At 37.1% G+C, this 26,796-nt stretch overlaps 1 protein-coding gene across 4 annotated transcripts in view; it reads right to left on the bottom strand.

Annotated features, from left to right (window-relative positions):
* The window catches only part of SLC38A4 (solute carrier family 38 member 4), a 64,183-nt gene that overhangs the window by 26,588 nt on the left and 10,799 nt on the right, over positions 1-26,796 (bottom strand). For 2 of the 4 annotated variants that reach the window (XM_059185564.1, XM_059185567.1), the window contains exons 1-2: positions 10,334-10,422; positions 1,589-1,818 (exon numbers count right to left, since the gene is read on the bottom strand). In XM_059185564.1, coding sequence (XP_059041547.1) covers positions 1,589-1,707 — 119 coding nt within the window. In that variant the 5' untranslated portion in view covers positions 1,708-1,818; positions 10,334-10,422. Of the gene's footprint in view, positions 1-1,588; positions 1,819-10,333; positions 10,423-26,796 lie in introns of those variants that run through there. The other 2 variants (XM_059185565.1, XM_059185566.1) reach the window with 1 other exon arrangement.

Genomic DNA, 26,796 nt, shown 5'->3' with positions numbered 1-26,796 from the left:
CCACGAGTTACTTCTCCATCATCTCTAGTCCATCGGCTTACAAACCAACTGTATGGCTCCATGGAGGAAGAACAGGGCTTCCTCCTGATGGTCTTTCCTGAATGTTGTGAAATGAAATGAGATGTCCTTGTTTGAGGGTCATATTCTCTACTTCAGGCCTTGAGCTGGTCAAACAATTCCTTTGAAATATCTGAAGTCATGCATCTTTTGTGTTATATGCCATTTTGTGAGAAATGAATTTCCTTTATCAAATGGCTGTTGTGCACCTACTATGTTCCAGGCAGTATGTTATGTGCTGGGTCCACAGAAGCCAGTAGACTGTTGTTGTGGAATGATGGAGAGAGGGCACACAAGGGAGGCTGTGGTCACTTCCACCTGAGGGAAGGCTCTATAGGAGTTCCACTTTTGAACTATATCTTGGAGGATGAATGGTATCAACAGACAAAGGGGAAGGTGGGTGGGTGACACAAAAAGATGGCATTCCAGACAGATGGAGCAGGATGAGTGAAGGTGCAGGAAGCTGGGAGTGGCCCAACAAGGCTTTCCTACAAAAAGGGAGCAGAGCAAGAGATGGACAGGAGAGCCAGGTCAGGGATAGGTCATGAAGAGCCTTAGATGCCAAGCAATGTAGGGCCCAATCTTTGTCTTATAGCTAATGGGGAGTCTTTACTAAGGGATGGAACCCAAGTCACTTTGCAATTGTAAAAGATTACTTTTGCAGGGATGTGAAGAGCAGTTGAAGGTGAGCAAAATGTAAAAAGGGAGACAAAAGAGAAGTTTTATAGGTGACAGAGGATGCGATCCTAGAGTTAGATGGCAGCAGAATGGGTACAGAGAACAGGGTGGATTTGAGATAGAACCAACCAGATATAATCAAACACACTGGATGTGTGGTTGGGGGAACGGATGATTTGAGATTGATAGTCAGGGTCTACTCACTGAGATGTATAGGACAGTGGCAACTTTTACCATGATGATGATTACTGGAGGAGGAGGAGATTTCGAAAAGAAATATAGGAGTTCAATATTAGACCTCACAAGTCTGACTTTATAAATGAGGCAATTCAGACACACAAGGCACCCTGCAGAGATATGTGGTAGACAGTTGGGTAGAGTGACCTGAAATGAAGTTGAGAAGTCTATCAGGCTGAAGACATGGTGCACACTCAGTGAGTGGAACCGTGGAGAGTTGTCAATGAATTTGGTCACAGGTCCATTTTAGGGACCAAAGACTCCCTACAGAATTCTGGAGATGCCGCAACACTGAGGAGGCAGTCAAAGGAAGAGGACAATAGTCCAAAAGGTGAAAGGAGTGATAGGTCAAGATAACTTCAAATGTTCTATATTAGTGGGGAAAAGAATACTATAACCTCAATTCTAAATTAGTCACATACAGTCTAAAACAGAGTGACATATAGTAATGACATAATAATGAACTTCAGGACCAGAGAGTTGATGTGTGAACATCAATGTCATGGCTATCTTGCAATTAGGTAATGCATTCAGTTCCTCCTGACAAAAATCTTGTTTTGCACATCTGTAAACCTGACATTTTTCCATGGGACCTGGTCATTTTTTAATCCCATACCTGCTCATTGCTGCCTTGTCTAAATTTCTCATCCCGGTGTAGCTATCTTGAGCACTTTCTCCACTGATGCTCTCGTCCTCCGGCTCAGTGTTGACATTTCTCAGCTCCATGGGGTCCATTTGAGCTGCCAGCGTCTCTTGTCCACACACCAGCTCCTTCAGTGTAAACAGTACACTGCACCTTCAGCCTCAGGCTCCTCCACTTTAGGTTGGTGTTCAGAACACTCTTATCTGCAAGCAGAACATGATATAAATCATGATTTTCTTTAAATTAGATAAATGACTATGAATCACCCACATTGTGTAGGATCTCTACAGAAACATAGAAAGAAAGTATACTCCTGAAAATGTCCTATGAATTTATGTCTGGCAAATTTCCTCTACTGAATATAAAAACAGAAAATCAAAGAAGGAAAGTCATTGAATAAATTGCTACATCAGCGGATGTTTACAGAGAGCCTGTGTAGGTGAACATGGCAGGTGCTTTGCTAGTCACTATGGGAAGAAAAAACAGTAAGAGCTGGCATCCAACTTCAAGAAGCTTTCCTGTTTGCAAGCCAACTGCTTAAAAGAAAAGAAGACAAAAGTAAATTGTTGACAAAGACCTGACAAGGCAGACTCTAAAAGTGTCTCTACTAGCAGTAAGATAAGAAAATTACTGCTTGAATTTGCTAATTGGGTATGAGAGAATTCCCATCCCCAGAATGCCTGATAACATGCAACACAGGGTAAAAACACTAAGGGAGCTGCTTTCCAGGCACTTGGATCAGGAAGCCAACGCTAAGAACGTACCAAAAGGAAGTATAGGTTTATCTCTGAATAAGTATCTGTCACCATCCATATAAAATTAAAATGCATTTTAACAGCAAAGAGACTCAGCTTTTAGGTTCTGTTCTGCCTTTAATTCATTGGATCCCAGCACAAGTTAATTTTTTTTTTTTAATTAATGTTATTTACTTATTTTCGCAAGAGAGAGAGAGCGCATGCACTGAGAGTGAAGGAGAAAGCGCACAAGTAGGGGGAGGGACAAAGGGAGGGGCAGATTCCCCGCTGAGCGAGGAGCCCACCTCTGCAATCTGGCACCTGGGCAGCACATCTGTAGCAGGCAGCTCACACTTGCCTGCCAAGTTCACAACCCCTAAGTACAAAAGCCACAGAACATACATGGGAACTCAGGGTGAGCATCAGAGAGAGTGAGAAAGAAGATTCATACCGGAGTAACTGGAGCTAGCAAAGCAATCTAAAAGGGACTTTAACACTATATAATAAAAACTAATAGAAAGATTCAAAATAAGAAATAACATCCACAAAATAAGAACATTGTAGAAGATGATCAGGCTGGTTTGAAAAAGAGCCAAAAAAGGAATTCTAAACAAAAAAAATATAGTCATCAAAATAAAGAGAACTCAGCTGAAGGGAGAGTCAAGAAACTGAAACATAGATCCATGGAAATCACTCAAATTATATCATAAATAGGTTAAAAAGACAAATATGAAGTTGAGGGACATGGTAGGGGAAGCAAGAATAAGAAATCTAATATACCCCACTTAACTTCCTATTATGAGAAAAGTATGAGGTCAGGGAAAAGCAAAATAGAAAGACATAATGACAGAAAACTGTCCAGAACCAATAAAAAGATAGTAGCTCCCAGGATCTTTTTTAAAAAGCACATAGTATTATAAGCAGAAGGAATAAAAATGAATATACTCATTAATATGATAAAGCTAAAGAGAAAAAATATAAAAGCCCACAGAGGGGATAGAAGATAAGCATATGGTTAGAGAAAAAATAGAAACTTATATTAAATGAGTAAAGAAGTTTCTCCTATCCATCACACAGACCAGCTTCCCCTAAGAAGAGGAACTCTGAATGATCATTTCTATTTTAGTTCCTTATTTAAAGTTAGTTATTCTAAATTTAAATTATTCACTAAAACCTCTCTGACATGGTTTATCAACTCTAGACTTGTACATATGACAAATGAGGAAATTAGCACACTTCCTTCTATCTGTCCTTCTCACAAGCTCCTGATTGTTTTAATGAAAGACTTAAACAATGTTGAGTTTCATAAATACTTTCCTACTATTCTGTAAAACAATGAAATCTCTCACGATTTTCTGTAGGTTGTTTCTGAACACTAAAAGCCCACAATCAGCATTGACAACATTATGATTGTGTGAATGGAATGTTCCAAAGAGCCAAGGGATAATAAATGATAATAAATACATAATAAATGACCTAGAAGTCCTCTGTTAGTAAAACTTTGCAAGTGAATGTCCCATCCTTTCACTTTCTGAATGGTTTCCTTCTCCATCCTCTGGGTCTCACTCAGCTGCCAGTGTCTTCTGAACTCCATTCCATCTTCTTTCTTCCATTCATTTTGCATTGTGCTGAAATCCACCTCGAATAACTCTTTTCACACAATGTGTCCATGTGTGTAAACAAAATTTCTGTGTTGTTTCATGTTGGATAAAAGCTTTGCCCTTAAACTTTGTTTGATGAAGTACTGAGTAGAGTAGAAAAACACAGTTTACTTTGTTTTTTAAGTTTTTATTTAAACTCCAGTGAGATAACATACAGTATAATATTACTTTCAGGCATATAATATAGTGATTCAGCACTTCCATAGATCACCCAGTGGTCTTCAGGACAATTATTCTCCTTCAGCCCCATCCCCTATTTCCCCCAGCCTCCTATCCCTAACCACCAGTTTGTTCTCTATAGTTGAGAGTCTGTTTCTTGGTTTGCCTCTTGCTCTTTTTATCCCATTTTTCTTGTTTTCTTTTTTAAATCTGACAGTGAATGAAATCATATGATATGTGTCTTTCTTGGAGTGACTTATCTCATTTAGCAGAATACTCTTGTAGCTCCATCCATGTCGCTGCAAATGGCAAGATTTCCTTCTTTTTTATGGCAGAATACTATTCCATTGAATAACACTGTTTACTTTTAAGCTGTATCTATTTTATTTTTCACCCTGTCCACTAATTTTACACAATCATGTTTTTAATTTGTAATAGTTTGGTCTTCATCTTCTTCTTTTTGCATCCTACCTTTTTTGTTTGTTTCATGGTGGCAGTGTTTTCTCAAATCTTTCTAAGGACATTGACTGGAAGTTTTCAGAAGCTCTTTTTGTTCTGTAAATTATGTCTTTTTTCTGGGAATAATTCTGTTTGTTCATCTTGGTCCTTCTCTTGCTTTCAGGTTTTCCATAAATTCTTAGTGATCCTAAATTGTCTGTTCATCTTTATGAATGAAGAGTATTGGGGTTCACTGAGACAGGTAGTATTAGGGTTTCTCTTCAATCTTACAGCCCCATTTCATTAATGGGTTGCTCTCTTGTAGGTCCCAGAAGTGGCTTCTCTGTAAGTATCTATGTGTGGAGCATCCTGGAGAATGCCACTCCCGGATGCAGCAGGTGCTCTTGGACAGGTTTCTTTCTTTCTTTTTTTTTTTTTTTTTAAGATTTTATTTATGTATTTGGCAGAGAGAGAGAGACAGCGGGAGGCAAAATACAAGCAGGGCGAGTGGGAAAGGGAGAAGCAGGCTTCCTGTTGAGCAGGGAGCCCGATGTTGGGCTCGATCCCAGAACCCTGAGCTGTAAGCAGATGCTTAAGAAATGAGCCACTCAGGTGCCCCTCGGACAGGGTTTCTATGGGAGCAAAAATGCTGTCACGTATTTTCTTCTTGGGTGGAGCTTCCATTCCTGCTTATAACCCCTCTTTGTCTGCTGTGGAGGCCCGAGTGCCTTTTGTAAAGTTGGGCATTCTTTTTAAAATATGTATATTTTAAAGATTTTGTTTATTTATTTGAGAGAGAGAAAGAAAGACAGCACAAGTTGGGGGCAGGGGAGCAGAGGAAGAGGGAGAAGCAGACTCCATGCTGAACGGGGAGCCCAATGTGGGGCTGGTCTCAGAACACCAAAATCAAGACCTGAGCTGAAGTCAGATGATTAACTGACTGAGCCACACAGCACCCCCCCAAAAAAATCTTCTTTCAATAATCAGAATTTAATTGTTGTCTTTATCTGCATATAAACGTACATAGTATTTTATATACATATCTATAATTTTTTTAAAAGAGGACTTTACAATTCTCAAAACTCACACAAAAAATGTAAGCAACGTAGGTACCCTTCCCAAATAAGGAAAGTGAGACCTAATCTCATGGCATTTATAGAATGGTATAAAACATTACATTCTCTTTTGACTATGACATGACATAGCCCATGAAATATGAAACAGTGATTTAAGGTCTTGGCCCCAAATCCTAATTTTAGCCCTGGGCAAGGGCATCTTCTCATAAAAGCTGGAACACATTTTCATAGCTTATATCTTTAGCTCTGAAGATTCTATTATTGACCTATTTTAAGGAAACAACAGCTAAAACAAAATTGAAAAAGAATTAAAACATTATGAGCAACTAGACATTCTGCACCTTTTGCCTGCAGCATAAAGTACATACCTTGAAACATTCATACCATATCATAATTTTAAAATTTATTAACATGGTTATACTTCAGGGTGGAAGTATTTTACAGATGGCATTTATTCATTCAACAAATATTGAAAATGGAGTATGAGCCAGAAACTATGAAAGAGAAAGCATGATTAAGACAGAATCCCATGGGTCACCAGGTGGCTCAGTCGGTTCAACATCTCATTCTTGGTTTCAGCTCAGGTCATGATCTCCGGATCGTGGGACTAAGCCCCAGGTCGGGCTCTGTTCTCAGCATAGAGTTTGCTTGAGATTCTCTCCCTCCCTCTCCCTCCCTCCCACCTCCTGCTCGTACACTCTCTGATAAATAAATAATATATAAATAAATAAATAAAATTTTTTTAAAAAGAAAAAGAGACAAAATCCCTGCACCAGATGAACTGTTAGGTTAAAAAAAAAAAACAACAGATTTTGAACAAACTATTCTATTATAACATAATTTACAGTTTTATTTACTTTTTCTCTCTAAATAACTACTTAATGAACAATCAATGAATCTTTGCATGGGTAGGTTAGGAAGAATGATGTTGGCATCGATTGAAAAAATTATTATGTGTAATATGTGATACATGATATGTAACATTATGAGAGAATAAAATTTTCATAGGCAGAGGTTCTTCTACTGCTCTCCATCTCAGTAGGCAACACTTCATTAACCCAATTGCTCATGGGAGGAGTCTGGCTATAGATATTGACACCTCTCATTCTCGATCCTGAATCTCCCTATCTACATCCAATCTGTCATCAAGTCCTATCAATCTTTCTTTCAATGTTTAAAAATAATTCATTCACTGCTCTCTCCATGACCAATGTTATTCCAAAGGACTATCGGCTAAAGGCCCTGAAATGATTTTTTTCATCACTTTGTAGAACAAAGTCCAAGTTCCTAGTATATTCTAAGGTTCTATCTGTCTCTACATACTTTAACCCCCCCACACAGCTCTTTGGGCCCATGTTGAACCACACCTCCCCTAATTCACTGGATACCCTGAGCTGTTTTCATTTCTCCTTGCCACCTCGGGACATTGTAACAGGCTGTTCTCTCTGCCTGGAAAGTTCTTCTCCACATTCTTAAGCCCAAGTGTCTCCCAAAGTAAAAATAAAACAAAACAAAACAAAACAAAACAAAAAACAAAACAAAACAAAAAAACCCTAAAAATCTTTAAATGCCAAATGGTCAGAAAGGCCCCCTACCAAACTAGATCCCCCATTATATGCTCTGGTACCATATTCTCCTCTCCTTCACATCCTTTTCACACTTTGCATTTCTGTTTTAAATTATGTGATTATTTGATAAATACCGGTCTCTTCTACTAGGCAGAGAGCTTCATGAAGGTGGGAAGAGTGCTGGGTTTGTAGATCCTATATGTTCCCGGCACAGTGGCATAATGCTTGGTGTCATATTCTACCAAGACCATTGCATCTCTATATGGTCTTCTTTATAGATACAAGAATGCATTCTTGTTATACCTTAAAAAGTTAATATTTCAAAATGAAATGGAAGCATTTCCCTCTGGCTACCAGAAGAAAGAACAAAAAATGTTCCACAAAGAATGTTCCACATTCTTGCTGCACAAAGAATGTTCAAAATTATTCTAAAAGAAAAAGCAAATTTGATCCGACAGAATTTTCTGTAGTCTAGCTTTTCAATGAAGTGAAGTTTCTGTGTGATACAAAGACTTCTTCGGTGCTCTGGTCATCTGCACTGTTGCTTCAATTTACTTATTCATGAAAATAAAAAATCAGAACTTGAAACAGAGGTATTTAGAATGCTCTTACTGTCAGAAGGCTTTGTTTCTTCATATTTATTGAGAGCTATCTAAACGTCCTAAATTGTAGCCAAATTCGTTATTAAAAATTGTGTCTTCTTCTTTGAATAGGTACCCAAGAAACATAGCATGGGAGATTCTCAGCAAAGCAGACTTCTATTTTACTTAGGTAGTTCAACTTCAAAGAAAGACCTCAAATCTGGAAAACAAAGCTGTCCTTGAGTCAAGAGGCAAAAGTTATGACCTTCCCTAGTGACTGCAAACATTTATTTTACCTGATAAGCGAATGTGAAGAGGAAGCTGACATTGGCAGGGCATTTCCCACCATCCCAGTCTGTCTCGTCGTTAATGCCTACCTATTTCTGATGAATCTACTCTGAAATCTAGCCTTAGTTAGCAGATTGCCTCCCATGTCATTTACCTTCTGGTTGAGCAAGTGGGAAGTAGCTGGTCATACAACTTCTAAAAGCTAAATGATCTTTGCATCCAAGGAACTGACTTAAATCCACATTCTAAATGTACCTTAGGTAAATGAATACAGCTTTAACGATGAAGTCAATCTATTATCACCTTTATATTAAATTCTTTTGAACAATTTCCCCAACAATGTCATTCTAGTTGAATATTGAGTCAGATGTCTTGTTAGTTTGTGGCATGATTTTTCACAGAAATTAGCTTCCAGAAATGTCCATAAAAAACATTCAATATCATTCAGTCTGAGATACAGCTTAGAAAAGAAACAGCTAATGACAGCAAAACTGTATTTACTTGACTACTTCCTATTGCTGGGGCTCCTCTTCTAGCATTTCCATTCCTTTCCTCTACTCAGACATAGCTTAGAAATAATACGTAGGGAGAACCAGAAGAGTTAAAAGAAATAACCCTATGTTGAGAACTTTTCCTTTTGCTAAGAATATTAAATGCTTGCTAATATAAGAGTTCCAGCAGCCATTGGATGAGGTATAAAGGTATAAAGGCTAAAAGATAATAAAATATAATATAAAGGCTAAAATAAAATATAAGCAAAATAATATTTCTAGGTCTGTTTTTAGAAAGCAACCTAGATTCTCTAGTCATCTTAAACAATAAGAAATATCTTAAATTTGTGCATAAATTTCAGTTCCTATCTTCCCAATCAGTAGCTTCTAGAAATTCAGAAATATATATACCATGTATGATATTATCATAGTGAACTCTTCATGCTTCATGTATTAAAGCATGGCATTTAAGAACCTGAATTGTGGATGCAGTAAATTCTAAAATGTCTACATTCTGTATAATAGATAAGGGGCCACCTCTAGAGGTACTTTTTTTTTTTAATAAATCATTTTATTTTCTCTAAAGTAACTCATGTATTAAAAATAAGAGCTTTAGTAACCTACAAAGCATCCAGTATAACAGTTATAGAAAACTCGAAAGTTTAGTCCATAAAACTATACTTCTCAGTGCTTGAATCTTGCTGACATACTTCTTAAGAGTAGGAAAATGAAGATGTTCAAGAAAACCCTAAAACATTACATAAATATAAATCTGACGAACTGGAGGATCTTGGCCTGTAGACTATACAGTAGTCTTTTCTAGAAAACACACCTACATTTCTTTAGTGTGTCAAAAATCAAACTTTCAGCCAACTGTCCATGACTGTGAAATATATCCTCTGTCTAAATATTTTTTTCACTGAGTCAGGAAGGACTCTCTGCTATCAGCTGGGCATTCAGTTAAACCATAACTATACGCTCTGTAAGATACCCAAAACATGGGGATACTCAAATCCACCAAGAATTCTCCTCCATCTAATTGATAAATTTGAGGAGTACAGCTCTATTTTTAGATAACTGATTTTAACCCTTCCAAATCTAAAGCTATGTTTTTATTCTCTTCAATTTCCTGGTTTCTTCTAGTAAGTTTACTCTAAAAATACTCCTCCATTGAAAGGGACATATAAGATAAAAAGGCAAGTCACAACTCTTTTTTCTTTTTCATTTGATAATGGTGCAGCCCAATCTCTTAGCCATTCATATCTGCTGTAGTCATGGGATATTCCTCCTTTGGTTAGTTTTTGCGGGTGTTTTTGTTTTCAAGATTAAAAAATTCTTTAATGTTGTAGTATTGAGAATGCACTTCCAAAACCTTCCATATTTTTTAAGACAAATTATGTCCACTCTTTATTCAATGATTAACCAGGAGATGTAAATAACTAAATACTTATTATCTACCATTTTTTTTGTTTTGCTATATTTCCCTTTTCTATTATCCACTGTCCTAATTTTATGCCCAAACCTAAAATTATCTGCAAAAGAAAGCTGCAATTAAGACCTAGGTAAATAATTTCAATGTCTGACATTATACTGAAGTTACCTTTTTTTAAAATGAGAAAAAGTGCAAATATTTAACCTGTAAAAAATAAATAGTCTACACCATAAAAAGAAGAAAGAAGCATCATTTTAACTCTGTAACTATTCATGTAAAAAGAGCTTTACCTTAATTATTTATCCAGTCCTGTGCAATCTTTCTGGAATTGTTTGGAATGGCAGACTCTTGTAACAGTGTAGACTTATATGAACCTTTGGGGATCTAGACAATGATTTAAAGACCAGTGGGCGTGAATGAGACAAGCCAATCACACCACCACCACCTCGCCCCAACACCTCCCTCTGTCCAACTTGCGTCAGCTCTTCAAAAAACAAAAAAAGAGAAGCTAACTCAGTTTACTGTTGTACATGTGGATTAAACATCGGTTACACCAATTTCTATTTGTTTTTAGAATTTTGGCTTTTATACAGCAAAATACTCCACTTACTGAAAGTTTAATCTTGATTGGTATCATTCCGTATCAAGATGTTACAGGTTGGTTGATAAAACTTTTAGAAAATTAACATTTCTAGATTTATGAACCGAAGGCAAAGTATAATAATACAGTAACAATGATTGTTAGGGAGTCAAATTGTTTAATGAAATTATAATAAGAATACATAGAAAATATTAATTATAGAGGAGAAGAGTTATTTTTCTTGGAATTGCTGGCTTATTCAGAGGAGATTTTACAGGATGACAGACACAAATGGCACCAACCCCTCAAGGCACTGCAAGACTGAACATCGTTGGTTCTGTCCGCCACTCTTACCATTCCCAAGGCGCGGTGCTGAGTAAGCAAAACGCTGTTTGGAGTTTTTAAAGAATTTCTTAACGAACATTTCGTACTTTTCAAAGAAATCTACCTGGATTTCCAACATCAGAGAAGGAGTTAAAATGTATTGGCATATAATTTATTCTGTTACCAAAATGCATCCGTTGCACTTACCAAAGTGAGGTGAGAAAAAGATTAAAAATCAATCCAGAATTAAGGGTCCTCTGCCTTTTAAATATTTATGACATGAGGGAACAATCTGATGACCAATCAGAAGAAATGCTGGATTACAACAGGTGAGTCAACTCCTAATTTCCATAAAAACGCAAGTAAACATTGTTCTTTGAGTAAGAAATTCTTAAGCTGAGGCAAGGCATTAAATATTAAGTAAATTGTCCAGTTACCCATTTCTTATTTTCTTTTCAAATGTGCCCATTTGGGCTATTAACTTATATATGATATATTTGCTTATATAACTTGTTCTTTATTTTTCAAAATTACTCTGTAGATTTGTCTTTTATTGGATGAAAGCTATTATGGTCTAAGAAAAATTTTAACAAATATATTAATCTTAATTTCAGAAAAATTTAAAAGGTTCCTTTTCAAATTACTTCCATCATTTAACTGTGATCTGTCCAACTTAAGATTTCCTTTTTTTTTTGCAAAGTTAACAGATGAAATGAGCAAAAACCTGCACTGATTCTTAGAAGATTAAATACCTCTCTTCTAGTAAAATTCCATTTCATAGTGGATCAACTGAAAAAAAAAAAAAAGGATTCAAATATGTGAATTTCATACTATGATATCTTCATATAAAAAAGGATAGAGATAAATGTCTAAGTACCTCAAGTTTTACCTCTCTTAAAATTTCAAGTTTAGATTTCATTTATAATTCAGATCCTCTTCAAGAATACTAAATTAGGGGACGCCTGGGTGGCTCAGTTGGTTAAGCAGCTGCCTTCGGCTCAGGTCATGATCCCAGCGTCCTGGGATCGAGTCCCACATCGGGCTCCTTGCTCAGCGGGGAGCCTGCTTCTCCCTCTGCCTCTGCCTGCCATTCTGTCTGCCTGTGCTCGCTCTCTCCCCCTCCCCTCTGATAAATAAATAAAAAAATCTTTAAAAAAAAAAAAAAAAAGAATACTAAATTAGAGTATTAGATTAAAATAAAGAGCACACTTAAAAGACTTCTATGAAGTATCTTGTATTTCCTTTGAAATTGCAAAATTCTTATCACAAACTTTCCTAATTTTCCCTTAAAAATCAAATGTATACCTTGAAAATTAATTTGACAAAAGTAGCTGAATTAAAATAGCTTAGGAACTTTGTTGTCTATTTTTATCCCTCGATTTTTGTTATGTTTAGCTATGTTAATTAATGAAAAAATGTGTAGTCTGGTCTTGACAGAACTCATTTTAAGTTTCCATTCATAAGGAAAATACATATTTAACACTATCATTTAATGTTCTGCATGTTTCTTAAATTCATACATGATGTATTTTCACATACACTTGATAATATGTCTATGCTCTTTTGATTTTTAAAGCATGGCAAATGCAACATATTCATTTGGTTCCAGGACCACTGTAGAAAGAAGTGATGAGCCAGAATATGTCCCAACTTACAAACAAGAATAAAATGAAAAATATGTAGGTAGTGAATATTGAAGCCAGTCTGAACAGGGAGATGACAAACACTCTAACTGATCCTCCATATGAGGAATTCATATAAGTACCACCAGGAACAGATTCATGGGTTGGAGGGCAGGGAAAGGAGGCCCAGAGGGTAAGATATGTCCACATAAAGGGATACCTGACTTCCCAGACTATAACACAGTTAACGTCAGCAGATTTGTACAATATTCTCCAGGACTCCAGAAGATGAAGAGTCCCCTGGGGCAGAGGCCATCCAAGAAGGCATGAGGGTACCCACGGACCTTTGGGGGGGCACTTAAAAGTTCACATGAGATCCCAATAGGTAGAGAGAAAAGGGAAAGTCCTCCTGGGTGAACATTGTAGATAGGCTAAAGCACATTCTGGCAAGAGTGAGAACCAGTCTGGTTGTAGCGGAGACTTTAAGAAGGAAAAGTAGAATAGAATGGAATAGTCCAGACTGTAAAAGCCATTAAGTCTACAAAGCACAGAATTTTAGTGATAAGGATCTCTTGAAATCTTCTGGGAAAAAAAAATCATAAAGTCAGCAGGGAAGGAAGGCAAGCAGGGAGGAAGATTGGATGGAGATAGAGACAGAGACACGGAGGGCAATGGGAGGCTGAATGATAGTTTGCTTTGGGTGATTTCTGTTATCCTCAGGCAGATGAAAAGGCAGATGGAAAGGATTTAAATTGAGGTCAGTGGTAGTTTGACTCTTTGGGTACTGTTTCCATTTATCACTTTCACTGGTTCACAATACAGGCCATGAATTTTATGTGACTATTCTATGAAAAACAAGAAACTTGCAATAAGACCTTCATTTTCCTTCAGGTACTGAAAAAGACTACATAGTGATACTCCTCCACTTCAGCATCCTTTCCATCCATCTGTGGTTGTCATTTTCAAACAGTGCAGAGAAGGTCTTAAAAGAGTGTATATCCCAATATGTTATCTATGGGAAGTACCAAACTGTTGGCTTGAAATAAATCCAAATCATACCTGTGCACTGAATTAACATTTTTCTTGCTCATCTTTAAAATCCTTGATCATCTTGTTTAAAATTTCTACCTTTCATGATGTCTTCAAAGAGAAAGTTCCAGCTGGATCAAGGCAAAATAAGTCAACAATTAAAAAAAAAAAAAATGCCTTAGCCAGACCATCATGGCATTTTGCAATGACACTGGGAAAGATAACCTCTTGTACTCATCAGGACTGCACCCAAATTTCTAACACTAGTCATGAGACAAAATAGTACTTGGTAATAGGATCTGGTTATACCAAACTGGAAAATGACGGGTTGAAACCGTAATGACGAAGAAACCAAATTACCTAATTTTTAATAATTTTGTATTGTGTCTGTATCTGCATTTACTTCCTTTTCTTTGCCTTTACTTCAATTTCTCTTTAAGTCCCCTACCTTTTTCTTCTCTTTCTCTTTAACTTTTTTATACTACATTCTTTTTCTGATGCCTTGTTTTTCAGGAAGAGTTACTTTTAAACAAATTATTTGAGAGAGAGTGAGTGAGAGAGAGAGAGCGCATGCTCATGCACGCTGAATTGGGGGCGGGGGAGGAGAGGGATAGAGAGAATCTCAAGCAGACTCCCTGTCTGGCATGGAGCCCATTGCGGGGCTTGATCTCAGGACCCTGAGATCATGACCTGAACTGAAATCAGTAGTTGGATCCTTAACTGACTGAACCACACAGGTGCCCCAAGAAAAGTTACGTTTCAGCATTTTCAGCCTTTAGCTTCATAAACTCAAAATCTAATCAAGTAGATCAAGTCCCAAGACCCTATGTCTGTCATCCTACAGTCAATATTAGTGCTTCCAAATACAGACACATCAATCCAACTATTTCTTATCATATTGTAGGAAAATGTCTATCTGATCTACTAAGCCATTCCCCAAAATGAAAGGTACTAGCACAACTGCATTTAGAAACAAGATCTTGATTACTTCTTGTTGACATAGGATTTACCCTCTGGATTTTAATTTTCAGGCTTATAGTGCTGAAGAGAATTTGTGATCTTTTTTGATGTCATGCTTTCACACTCCAAAATCTTTAGTTTATCTCTTTTAATATGGATAGATGCAAGAAAGGAAAAAAAAAATCCATTCTGAAATGGTACAGAAATCTTCTTAAACTATTCCAATAGCAGAATTTTGTGTTCTCCTGAAGGTGAGTTGAGTACTTCTATCCCTGTGCTATTGTAGTCTTTGTTTCATTTGTAGAAGAATGAAACCTTAGGTATTGCTATTGGTATCTCTTTTCATGGTTATGTAATTGTCAACCTTAATTTACAGAATAAAAAATACAGAATAAAAGAAGACAAAACTGAATATTACTCTGAAGAGCCAAATGTCAAAGTAATTGTAGACAGAAGTAAAGATTAATACTTTCTAATTCTCTATCAGAACAGCCTCTCAGATATCTGTGGAATCTTAGGCCACCTCCATTTTTTTTGAGGCTCCAAATGTATTTAAAAATCAACTTAAATCCACTACAGGGTTACTAAAGTGTAGTACATTGTCAACGTGGCTATTTAGCAAATCAACACTTAAATGCACACACAATCCAAATGACTTTCAATGGCCTCATTTGAAGATACCTTCAAAAAAGTCTATATTCAGGACACTCTCAAAAACGAGGCTCCAAAGGGCTTCCCAGCCCAGGCCCCTGGGAGAGGCCTGGCTTTTCTGCTCTAAAAACCTCCCTGGTCAAGAAAAAAATGTAATGACCCCTGAATTCTGAGGAATTGCTTAGTTGATGGCATGCCCCTCTCTTCAACCCAGCCGAAAACACCTTCACAGTTTACAATGGTGCATTCTGGAAATGTTTGAATTGTCAACTACTATGTTGCAAAACTAGCAAACAAGTTTGGTGCAGATTGACAAACTAACTGACTTTGCTACAGAGCTAAATAGAAAATTCCTTTTAGCCTCAACTGACAGAAAGAAAAAAAAAGAAGACAGCTCATGTCATCGATATCCTGTTCTCTGACATTTGCCTTTGAAGCAACTCAAATTCTTGTCCAGTTTTAGGTCTTGATTCCTCATTGATATGATGCAGAGAAAAAAATGTATCAGAAGTTCATTCCAGGCCTCTGCTCTTACATATCTATTAGGATAAAGAAGAATAACAAGGTCTATGAGGCTTATGGCTGATTACAACTTAAATAATACAACGAAATTCTAAATGTTAAATTAGAGCTTCTAAAAGTTGGTTCTAAAGAATGATTCCTACCCTTTGCAATGCCCGCTTGAGTAAACAGAACTGGGAAGGAAGGAGATGTGTAACTATAATGATAACAACACACCCAGATAAATCACCTTCTTAATCTCTTTGTACGGAATGCAGTATTAACACAATGGTAGTTGGAGGGATTGCCTTTCTAATGAATAGCAAGGGATGGTTTAAAGTTTACATTCTTTGGGGGCCATGGCATGTTAATTTCCATTGCTCTTTTTCATAGACCCATCAATCCCTTTCCTATAAAAATGAATTCTCTAGCAGAGCAAATTCTATACATTTTGATTTTGTAATTTCATCAGTGATTGGAGATTGTAACACTGGTGCCCTCTTGCTTGCATTGGGACTCCCAACTGTATCTCGAGCTGTGACTCAGACAATTCTTAATGTACCTGCTCTTAGGGAACACAGAGGATTTCCTAAGTCAGGGCTGTGCAGTAAATGAAAGGCATAGGTTTCTGCCAGGAATGTTCATTTCTCTGGCTGGACTGTAAGCAACTCTAGGGCAGGGCTGCACTAGTCAGAGCTCTTCATGGGCCACCTGCAGACAGAAGTACCATCCTTTGCTACAGGGGTTAGCAATGCCCAGTGCAGTAAGACGACCTGAGCTTTTTATACTTTATAGTTTGCTTGAGTGAGGATCCTGGAGGGCTGGGTGTCAAGTTAGTGCATCAATCTTTCCTTAAATATTGACTCCATTAAAGTAAATGTCTTGACCTTACTTAGCCGGACAGCAGCAGATAAGAGATATTGGGTCTGGCGGTATAGGAGGTTTGGGGATGGATTCGAGGATTCTAGATGGATTCGAGGATTCTAGACAGCCAATTTAGATTCGTTGTAAACAGTCTCTTTTGTTTGTTTCCCTTGATTAATTTTAGCGTCTGCTTGGGTTATAATGGGTACTGTATAAATGTTGAATTAATGAAAATCTCTATTAAGGACACTGGTTGGATCTATGCATCCAAAACCTTTCTTTGGAACTTACATATGAAGTTTTAACAAGCAACATTGTAATAATTATTTCAACTGACCAATCCTGCAGTAGGTACTTCCTTCTTCTGCTCAGAGCCAATGGCGAGATGGTAGAATGATTGGTCATACTGTACACATTAGCTCCTTATAACGAGCTGCCTGCTCAGAATATAAAGCAGAATTACCAGTCATGTGCTCAAAGAATATTCAAGGAATAATAAAGGCACAGGGAAATTATAAAAGTTCTAAAAGCAAGATACAAAATCTACTAGTAATACGATCCCTATGTTTTAAAAATTATGGACATGTAATATATACTAACATATGCAGAGGGAAAATGCCTGAAAGTATATCTATCAAAATATGAATAAGCAGTTATTTCTTGATTGTGGAAATGTGGGTAATCTTTTTTTCCCCTCACCTACGTTTGCAGCTAACCTTTAAAAATTATAGATTACTTTCCCTATGAGAGAAACAGTAAACATTTATTAAAAACAAAAGCAACAAAAACAAAGAGTTCCTCTCCTAGGTTTTGCAACAACTGTTAATCAATCCTGGATATTAGCCACTAGCCAAATGTCTATTTTTAATGAGAATAGTTGGGTGCTTGACCAGCAACAATCAACTCTCTTAAAAAATCGTTGATTCTGAATAGGCACTTATGAGTTATTTAGAGCCCCAACAAAATTATACATGTCCAGTTTGTTCTGAAAGGAAGGATTGGATTTTTCCCCCCACCAGCAGAAGGTACACAAATAGATCTCAAAATGTTGTTAAGAAAAATGGACATAGATATTTTTTTCATAATGCTGTGAGATAGTCCATTTCTGTTATAGTTTGCATGTTTAAACATTGGCTCTGAGACAGGTTCAGGGATATGTACCAGGTTCATATGCCATGAACACGCTTGTAAACGCAACTCGAGTTCAAACTGGCTAAATAGTTATTTCTTCCTGGGGAGCTCCTTTTGGCCACTGCCTGGACCACAAAACTTAGAAAGATAAGCAGTAGGTAGCTGCACTTCTATGGTAGTCAGAGAAATACCAAAATGGCAATCCGGGAGAGACCTGTTAGACATAAAAATCGATATGCTGACATCAAATCCCACTTCTGCATGTTTCAGTTTAATTAATTCTCATCACAATTTTCACCAAAGTTAAAAGGTGAACAACAGAGAATGCATTGTCTCTAATCTTTTTTTTTTCTTTCTTTTTCCTGTTATGTCTACGGCCATACCACCCTGAACGCACCCGATCTCGATCTTGTCTGATCTCTTTCCCGTTATCAGTAAGTCAATCAAGCAGTTAATCAGCAGTCAACACTGAACATCTCTTATATGCCCAGAAGGATGCTCATCTCTGTTTCCATGTCTTTAGGCTTTCCTTCGCTTTTGAGAACAATGGACTCTGTTTTTTGTTTTGTTTTGTTTTTCTGATTGACTGTGAGCCTTAGAATAACTGGTACTTTACAGTTGACTTGATACACTTCAGAGTTCTGCTGGTATCTACGTATCTATGATGTGTTATAAGGATTACGCACGCATGCATTCTATGTTACACAGATGAAAGGGAGGTCTGTATACCTGTATCTAGTCTACACTTGTATCTGTTAGGAACCACAGTACTTTCTTTTTTCCTATTCAGAGAAGTCCAGCCTTTATCCTGTGGTTCATAGGCTGTGTTCTGTAAGTGCATTGTTTGCTCACTGCCATTCCAAACTCTTATCAAATACAGGCTTGCCCTATGAAATGGAGACCACATTCACTCTGGATTCCAAACTCATGGATTCTAATCTGATTCTCATTCTGCTGCTTGTCAGCTGAGAACCTTTAGACAAGTTTTAGTTGATCTTTCCTTCTTCGTACTGCTTCCGACAAGCTGTACCGACACAATTGTCTACACATCTGCCCTTTTGGACTTTGAAGTCCTTGGGAGCAGACACTGTGCCTTATTCAGCACAGCACAAGGTCAGAGAATATAGGTTGTAGGGCTTGAATGCTTAGACTTAAATCCGATTCCCATCATTCATCAGCTGTCCAACTCAGGAGCGAGCTATTTGCCATTTCTGTATGTCAAGCTTCTCATCAATAAAGAGGAGGTAATAACTGGTAATAACTATAGGTTATTAACTGGAGGTAATAACTGTAAGGTTATTGCAATAACCTTACACTGCTGTTCTGAGGAATAATGAAATTAATATTTGTAGACAATTTAGAAGCACAACATAGTAAATGTTATGTAAGCATCTGCATATTTAAAGATTGTCTCTAACTTCAAAACCTAGCATGGCACCTACTTAATAGATCTTCATTGAGTAAGTCATGTAAATATTCTGGAACTCAATTTTCTCTTTAAAACTGGTCTAACAAAAGTCATTATACCAGCTAACTATGAGCTGTCACTGAGATAATGGATGTTTAATCATTATAAATGTAAAAGGTACATGTGGGGTTTTTCTTTGTTTTGTTTTGATTTTTGTTTTGTTTTGGTTTGGGTTTTTTTGCTGTTCATTTATAAGAGTGATTTGATATTAGCAAAACTGATCGTGAAATAGTTTCAGCACAGTTGCTTTGGAAGCGTCCTGTCACTGTTTAATCAGACCGTTATTCCATTTGTTAAACTATTGATTAGCACTGTAGAAAAACTAGAAAACGGCAGGTTTTGACCCTGACCCATGGAATCTCAGAAAACAAGCTCGTAAGAAGACATGATTTGCAATGTGTTTGTTTAACATTAACCAACCTGTGAAGTTGATCAGCACCATGGTACACATCCCTGGACCTGTCCTCAGACCCAGTGTTCAAACATGTAAATATACTTGTAGATTTCAGGGGGGCTGTGGGGTTGGTTTGGCTTTGCTTTGGTTTATTTTTTCTTTTTGGTGAGACTGACAAAACGTCAAGACTGAAAGATATATCAAGAACACATTTTCCAAATGCCAAAAAGCAAGTGATTTGCATGTTGCTTACACTCTAGGATTTGAGATTGTTGGGCATTTTAGTACTCCTTCTCAGGCTGGCCAGTCCCAGTTCTAGTCTAATTGTCATCACTTAATTCAGTTCCAAGACGCTTTTCATCATTATCAATCCGTGGATGAATAAGAGGGCAACAGGAACGGATGACTGGCTCTCCAAGGCAGCTTCTTGAGCAAACAGAACCCCGTAACTTCCATCTTTATGTCTCTTACATACAAAGAAGTCTTACAAGCATGCCTAGATGCTACTTCTCATTAATTTGAGGTTAACCTGGATACGATTGTTTAGAATCTGAATTGAAGTTTAAAAGACTGTGCAGTCAAATCCTTGGTTAATTTCAGTTCAATTCATTCTTTGTGATATAGACATGAGGAAACATACATGCAGATGTTTTCCAACAGAATGCTTTTTAGAAATTAAAAAGAATTGATTAAAATCTTTAACATTCTTATAAAATATTTTTAAACTAGCTGAAAAACATGCCAGTTTTTTTTTTTTAGCCATCGGGTGGAATGGGTATAAATGTGAGTAAGTGTACCGCTGATGAAAGCTAGGGTGATGTACACTCTCGTATTTTATTTTCTTTCCACCTCTTCCCCTTTTAAAGAGTTGGTCTTCCAGTCGCTGACATACTAAGCTGATCTCATTGAATATGTTCACATGCACAAGTCCCTGTCGTCCTCCAAAACAGAGTGATACTGAAGTGTATTTATCAAACAAGTATAGACGTCTTTTGGCTTGGTACCTACCCAGACTACTAAGATTCATGGTCTCAACAACCCACTTTGAATTTTATAAGGCAAATGTAGTTAAAAAAAAAAAAATCAGTTCTTCTATTTGGTGGTAGAATAACCACAGCTAGTCTGCTGAATTTGTCATTGTCCAATGTATAGGCTGGTTTTCCTGGGGCAAAACCCAGGTTTTCCTGTACCAAAGCCGGATAAAGAAAAGAAACAATAGCAGCAAGAGCTACACTATGAAATAGGAGAGAGAATGAGGCCACAGGGAGCTGCTGGAAGCCTCCCTAAGAGTTTACTTGGTGTGTTCTGGTCATGTTTTGGATCATAAGAAACATTATTTAAATATTTCTTAAATATCCAATACAGCTTATTTTTATTATACTAATACAAGGATTGAGAACTATGTGGCAAAAAGATGAAACGCATTTTCGAATGTCTTAGAGAAATCTCCTTATGATGACCTCAGTTAGCTAAATCATTCCAGCTGGAGTGAAAAACGGAGGGCTGTGTTTATTCTTTTTCCTGGGATTTCAACAAATAAAAGCACTCAGTTTTTATTATAGACATCATCATAAATGTTTGGATATACCCAAATGATTCGTTTTTAGTATGCAGAAATAGATGAGATCACCTGGCTTTGTGGCATGTGAGTTTTCACCTAAAATGTTTAAGAAATGATTTTTTTTAAAGCATCCCATTAGCTCACCTAATCACAATTCGTTATCCTATGTTGTGGTCACTGAAATCAATTGAGAATTGACATAATTGATACATAAGAGTACATCTGTATTAACCAGATTTGGGCAGAAAATTATTTTTCAAGGGCCCTTCGTTGTTAGAGAGTCTATCTCATTCTCAATAGCTCTATGAGTCCTATGGAAATGGTCCTCACTTTATGTCATGAGTAGATGGGTAAATTAAGACCTCTTTTTATTTTTTAGTTCCTTCCTTCCTTATTTTTGCACAGACCAGTAGCTTATTAAAGAAGACATGTGTATTCTTTGTTTACTTTTCTATAAGATAATGACATGTAAAGAGCTTAGAACAGGGCCTGGGATATAGTAAGCGCTAAGTAAATATTACTTATTGTTGTTGCTGGTTGTATATTTTTAAATCCATGAACCACATAAAATAGCCTAGGTTCTTAAAATTTTTATGAGAACCTACTCTTTTTTTTTTTAAGATTTTATTTATTTATTTGAAAGAGAAAGAGAGAGCACGAAGGGAGAATGAGAAGGAGAAGCAGACCTCCCACTGAGCAGAGACACCCCCCCCCCCCCCGCCACCATGCAGGGCTTGATCCCAGGACCCTGAGATCGTGCCCTGGGCTAAAGGCAGATGCCTAACTGACAGAGCCACCCAGGTGCTTCTATGAGAACCTACTCTTAAGCAGGACATTCTTTTTGAAGAATAACTATCATATACCAACAAAACCATAATTCAAAAATTTTAGTTGGTATTCTTGCCTGAAAACCAAATGGCAAGTTTAATTTCGAGGCCTATTGCGGCTTCCAAACTTCTATTATTTATAATATCCACAGATCTCCAGAAGAAATATCTTTCCTTTATTTCCTGTTTTAGGGCCCCTTGAAACATTCAGCCACTTGGGCATTAGCATTTGTTCTCTTGTGTGAACTTGTCACACAGTTCACTTTTCACATGTAGGACACTCTGAGAAAACAGATATCTGTAAGAGAAATGGCTACAAAGTCTTGATGCCTCCAGTAGTAACGGGGTCTGCTGCAATGTCTGTTTATTCTGGTCTGGTCTTTAATAAAATATGCAGACTTGCCTTGACAACCACTGCAACACAAATCATAGATGTGCTTCTAAGATAAGGAGAAGTTATTTTTTATTAAAGGAACATTCAAAAATATGTTAGATGTACATAATAGTGACTCTGGCAGAGAAGACACAACCCTAGCAATGTGAAAATTGGGGTTAATGACTATCGTTTTATTAAAAACATAATATGGAAATACGCCTTATTTTTATTTTGTCTGATATTTTCTATGTAAGTTTGGAGTTTATTTGTGAAAAGTGAACCCCAAAGAATTGAAAAAGAACCCCCAAACACTCTATACCAATTTCTAAAGAGCAAATTTAAAACATTTCTTCCTTGGTTATTGTGAGAAGATTATTTATACTTTATATGTCAGAAGGATAAATGACTCAGGCTTCTGTGGCCTCAATTAGTGTATTTGGTGACCGAAATCCCATGGAATTTGCAGTCTGTCATACCTATTTCCTTACTTTCTCTATTCAAAAGTATACTGTCCTAATTTATTTTTCTCAATTAATTTTGGTAGAGAATAAAAGAACAATAAAAATGTACTCATATAGGCTATAGAATTGTTTTTCTAAATTGTTGGCAGAACTTAAAATGCTTATAAATCTACAAGCTCAGAAATATATACATATATAATAGTTTTACTGAAGGAATTACAAAGGGGCACCAAACAGTTTTTTTATTTTAATTCTGATTAATTTTTTTTTAAAGTAACTATGTAGGAAGTAACAGCTCAGAGGACCTGGGGGATCTGGGTATAGAATAACTTTTCACCAGTTGAGAGGATCAAATTCTTAAAGTCTATGACAGGAGAATTCCAGGTTGGGTAACTTAATAGCTTATGGAGCTTATGGAGAAAACATAGTTTATGGGGTTGGGGCCAAGCCTGTGTGAATCTGTAAAATATTTTACCCTCATAAAAGTGAAAATATTACCAATGATGTTATTACATATTTTAAATTGGTAATAATAAAAACAATTAAATTAAGATTTTTCACTTTTGCTGACTAAAATGTCTTCAGAATCTCTCCCAGAGTTCCAACAATTGCAAACTCGTACTCCTTTGTTGTACATAAATACACATCTATTGGGACACATTCTTAGTGTATGACCGTATTTCCATAAAATGTTTAATGCTTTTTTGAGCTTATGGATTAGAGGCATTGTCTCCTGCTTGCTATCTCCCAGTGTAGGCCCAGGAACAAGAGGAATGTAGATGCTTGAGATGGAGAAACTTCTGAAAGCCTTCATTAACCTACTAGGCCTAGATGAGTAGATGTTTCTCAAGCCTATTCCTCTCTCAAAGCAGGTGTTTCTAACCTGGGACATAAAAACTACATCCTAAGGCACAAACTGCTTGGATCTCCCTCCCCTTGAAGCAAGAACCCAACAGGATTGACCCTGAGCCCTAAGATCCCCTGAGGTGTTCCAAGCCTTCACACAAAAGCAGTTCTTCTGACTGTGCATCCATTTTTCTTTCCTTTCCATTTTCAGCCTCAGTTCTTACTCTTTTCCCCTCTATTATCCTCAAGTGGGCTGACTGGGACTTTGTACGTACTGCTTGGTATTAAGTTCACATGAGTTTGGAAAAGATGTCATGAAGCAGCTCCATACGTGACTTTTGCAGGTGCATGGCTGATCACAGTTAAAAACTACCATTATGAATCATTTAATACGATGCTAATGAAACAACAAAATTATTAATGAAGGCTATATGTCCGTTAAAAAGCATTCCCTGGTTTATACGGCTAATGTAAGCGTAAGTGTTAAATTCCCTTATTTTTCAACAGTTGAACAAAGCAAAGAGCGACTGGACTAAAGTTAAAAGCTGGAAGGTCTCTGAAAATGTCTGTGTTTGACTTTCATCTTGGGAGACAGGACCTGTACGTTCTTCTGGCATAGTAGCAGGGAGAGCTAGAAGTGTGATCTTCATAATTCTAGAATCTCTTTCTTACAGGTTAATCAAGTAATTTGTGTCCCTCCTCTTCTGGGAGTCTTTGGTCAGCAATTAGGAGAGTACAGGGTCATGTCCATGATTTCTGCCATGCCAGCATCTTAAGAAGGGCAGCTCAGACAAATCACAAACCTAGGGAGCACCTCTCCCTGAGTCCTATTTTCAATCATTCCAAACCACGTCCCTCTTTTATTTAAATATATCTATATGGTGATTTTATTTTACTTTGAAGCTGACTTGGTTTTAGGCAAACCAGACTTAGGGAATAGGAAAAACGAGTATCTTGTTCCTTAGGCACGATTTTCTGATGATCTTTAGCAAAGGTGTTCCAACATCAGCCCTAAAATGAAATGTTTCATTATTTAGCTTAGGTGAAATACCATAATTCATTTCTATTTCTTATTATGGAAAATTTCATATGTATACAAATAAAGGTAGAATAATACAGTGTAACCCCACAGATGCATTATTTAGCTTGAGCAATTACCAACCATGGCCAGTCTTAAATCCACACCACCCCTCTCCCTCCCCCATTATTTTTAAAGTAAATCCCAAGTATATAATTTCCTACTAAATATATCTGTGTATGTCAGCAATCAAAAAGTACTAGTAGTCATGTGGCACAATTTTTAAAATCAAGACAACCTACTGATTACTGGTGATGTCTTTTTTTTTTTTTTAAAGATTTTATTTATTTGTGTGTGAGTGTAAGAGAGAGAGAATGTGTGCATGTGAGCACAAGCCGGGGGTGGGGGCAGAGGGAGAAGCAGACTCCCCCACTGAGCTGGGAGCCCAATGTGGGACTCTACCCCAGGACCCCAAGATCATGACCTGAGCCAAAAGCAGACGCTTAACCGCTTAACCTTCTGAGCCACACAGGTACCCTATTGGGGATGTCTTGAGACAATTTAGAGAAAGCTGAGTAAGCACTTGGGGGAGGAGGCCGGTACACATTTTGAAACCTGACCAAAGGGCATTTCTGGTTGGCCAGGTTCTATTAGGAGGGAGTGTTAGGTAAGTCATGGGTATTAAAAAGAAGGATATTTGGGCAAAACTGAGCAAAAGGTAGGCTGGAAAATCCTCAAGGAAACAGGCAAAGAAATGACAAAGTATAATTGTTCTTTAAAAGAGAAGCAATTTTATAAGGGTTAGATTTTAAGAAGGCAGATTATTGAAGCTTGAGGATGACATTTTAAATCAACAAAATTGAGAATATGGGAAATTTTATAGGACAAGTGACTTGGTTTCCCCATCCAATAATTTGCAAGAATGAAAAAGAGAGATGAGGCTTGGTTGAACTTATGTCTCTTAAGTCTCTTTGATTCTGTATCAATCAATGAGTGTGTGAACCCCATTTGAGACAATCAGGCCTATGTGAACATGGCCTAGATATTCGATATTAAGAAAATGGTTCATTTAAGGTGTGATAATTTGATTTCTTTAAGACTTATCTTTGTGAGATAGATACTGAATCCTACATGGGTCAAATTATATGATGACTTGAATTTGCTTGGAAATAATGTAGTAATGGTTGTGGTAAGGGTAGCAAGGAGGAAAGGTATGCATGAGGGTGAAATAGAACAGACAAGTATCAGTAGTTGTTGAAGTTTTGTGAAGACAGAGTGTTCTTGTTCTACACGCAACTTTGGAATACATTAGAAATGTTCCATATTAAGAAGGTTTAAGTTTCCTAGTTTAGAGCTTCTACATGTATTATTCTTTTTTTTTTAAAGATTTTATTTATTTATTTGACAGAGAGAGATTACAAGTAGGCAGAGAGGCAGGCAGAGAGAGAGGAGGAGGAAGCAGGCTCCCCGCTGAGCAGAGAGCCCGATGCGGGACTCAATCCCAGGACCCCGAGATCATGACCCGAGCTGAAGGCAGCGGCTTAACCCACTGAGCCACCCAGGCGCCCCTACATGTATTATTCTTGATATCTCTCCCAAAAGTCTGAAAGCAGAAGGAAGATACTATAAATTCCTTCAACCAACCAGAAATTTCTATTACCTAGCATCTTTGTGTTTTGATAGATGAAGTTAACAATAGAGTAAGCCTAAAGCACACTAAAACATTAAATCATTTTCAATAAAATTTGAATTTTAAAATGGATCTTGCTGCATTCTTATTCTTTGAAAATTGTCCATCCATGGCAGGTATAATCTCCTCTTAACCAGAACACCACACTCTCTAATTATGTAACAGTTTTTCTCAATCCTTAGCTAGACAAATGAGACTTGTAAGCAGAATTTTTCTCTTCTGTGTCTGTGAAATTTATGAATATCCATGTGTGCATGTATCCCTCCGTGATTTTTGGAGGACATCTTAGAGGTTGGGGTTATTATTCTGGAATACTTATACACAGAGAGGTCCACTCACTTAACAAAGAGTAATTACTGAATGTAGGGCCCCAGGAATAGTATAAAATCAGAATCTATATGTGACTATCTGCCCCACCCAACCCAAATCCGATCTACTTTGCAATTTATT

This window comes from Mustela lutreola, chromosome 8 (assembly GCF_030435805.1).
Source record: "Mustela lutreola isolate mMusLut2 chromosome 8, mMusLut2.pri, whole genome shotgun sequence".
In the NCBI taxonomy this organism is placed as follows: Eukaryota; Metazoa; Chordata; class Mammalia; order Carnivora; family Mustelidae; genus Mustela; species Mustela lutreola.
The sequence above is the reverse complement of the archived record's forward strand: the minus strand, read 5'-3'. Positions and strand labels throughout refer to the sequence as shown.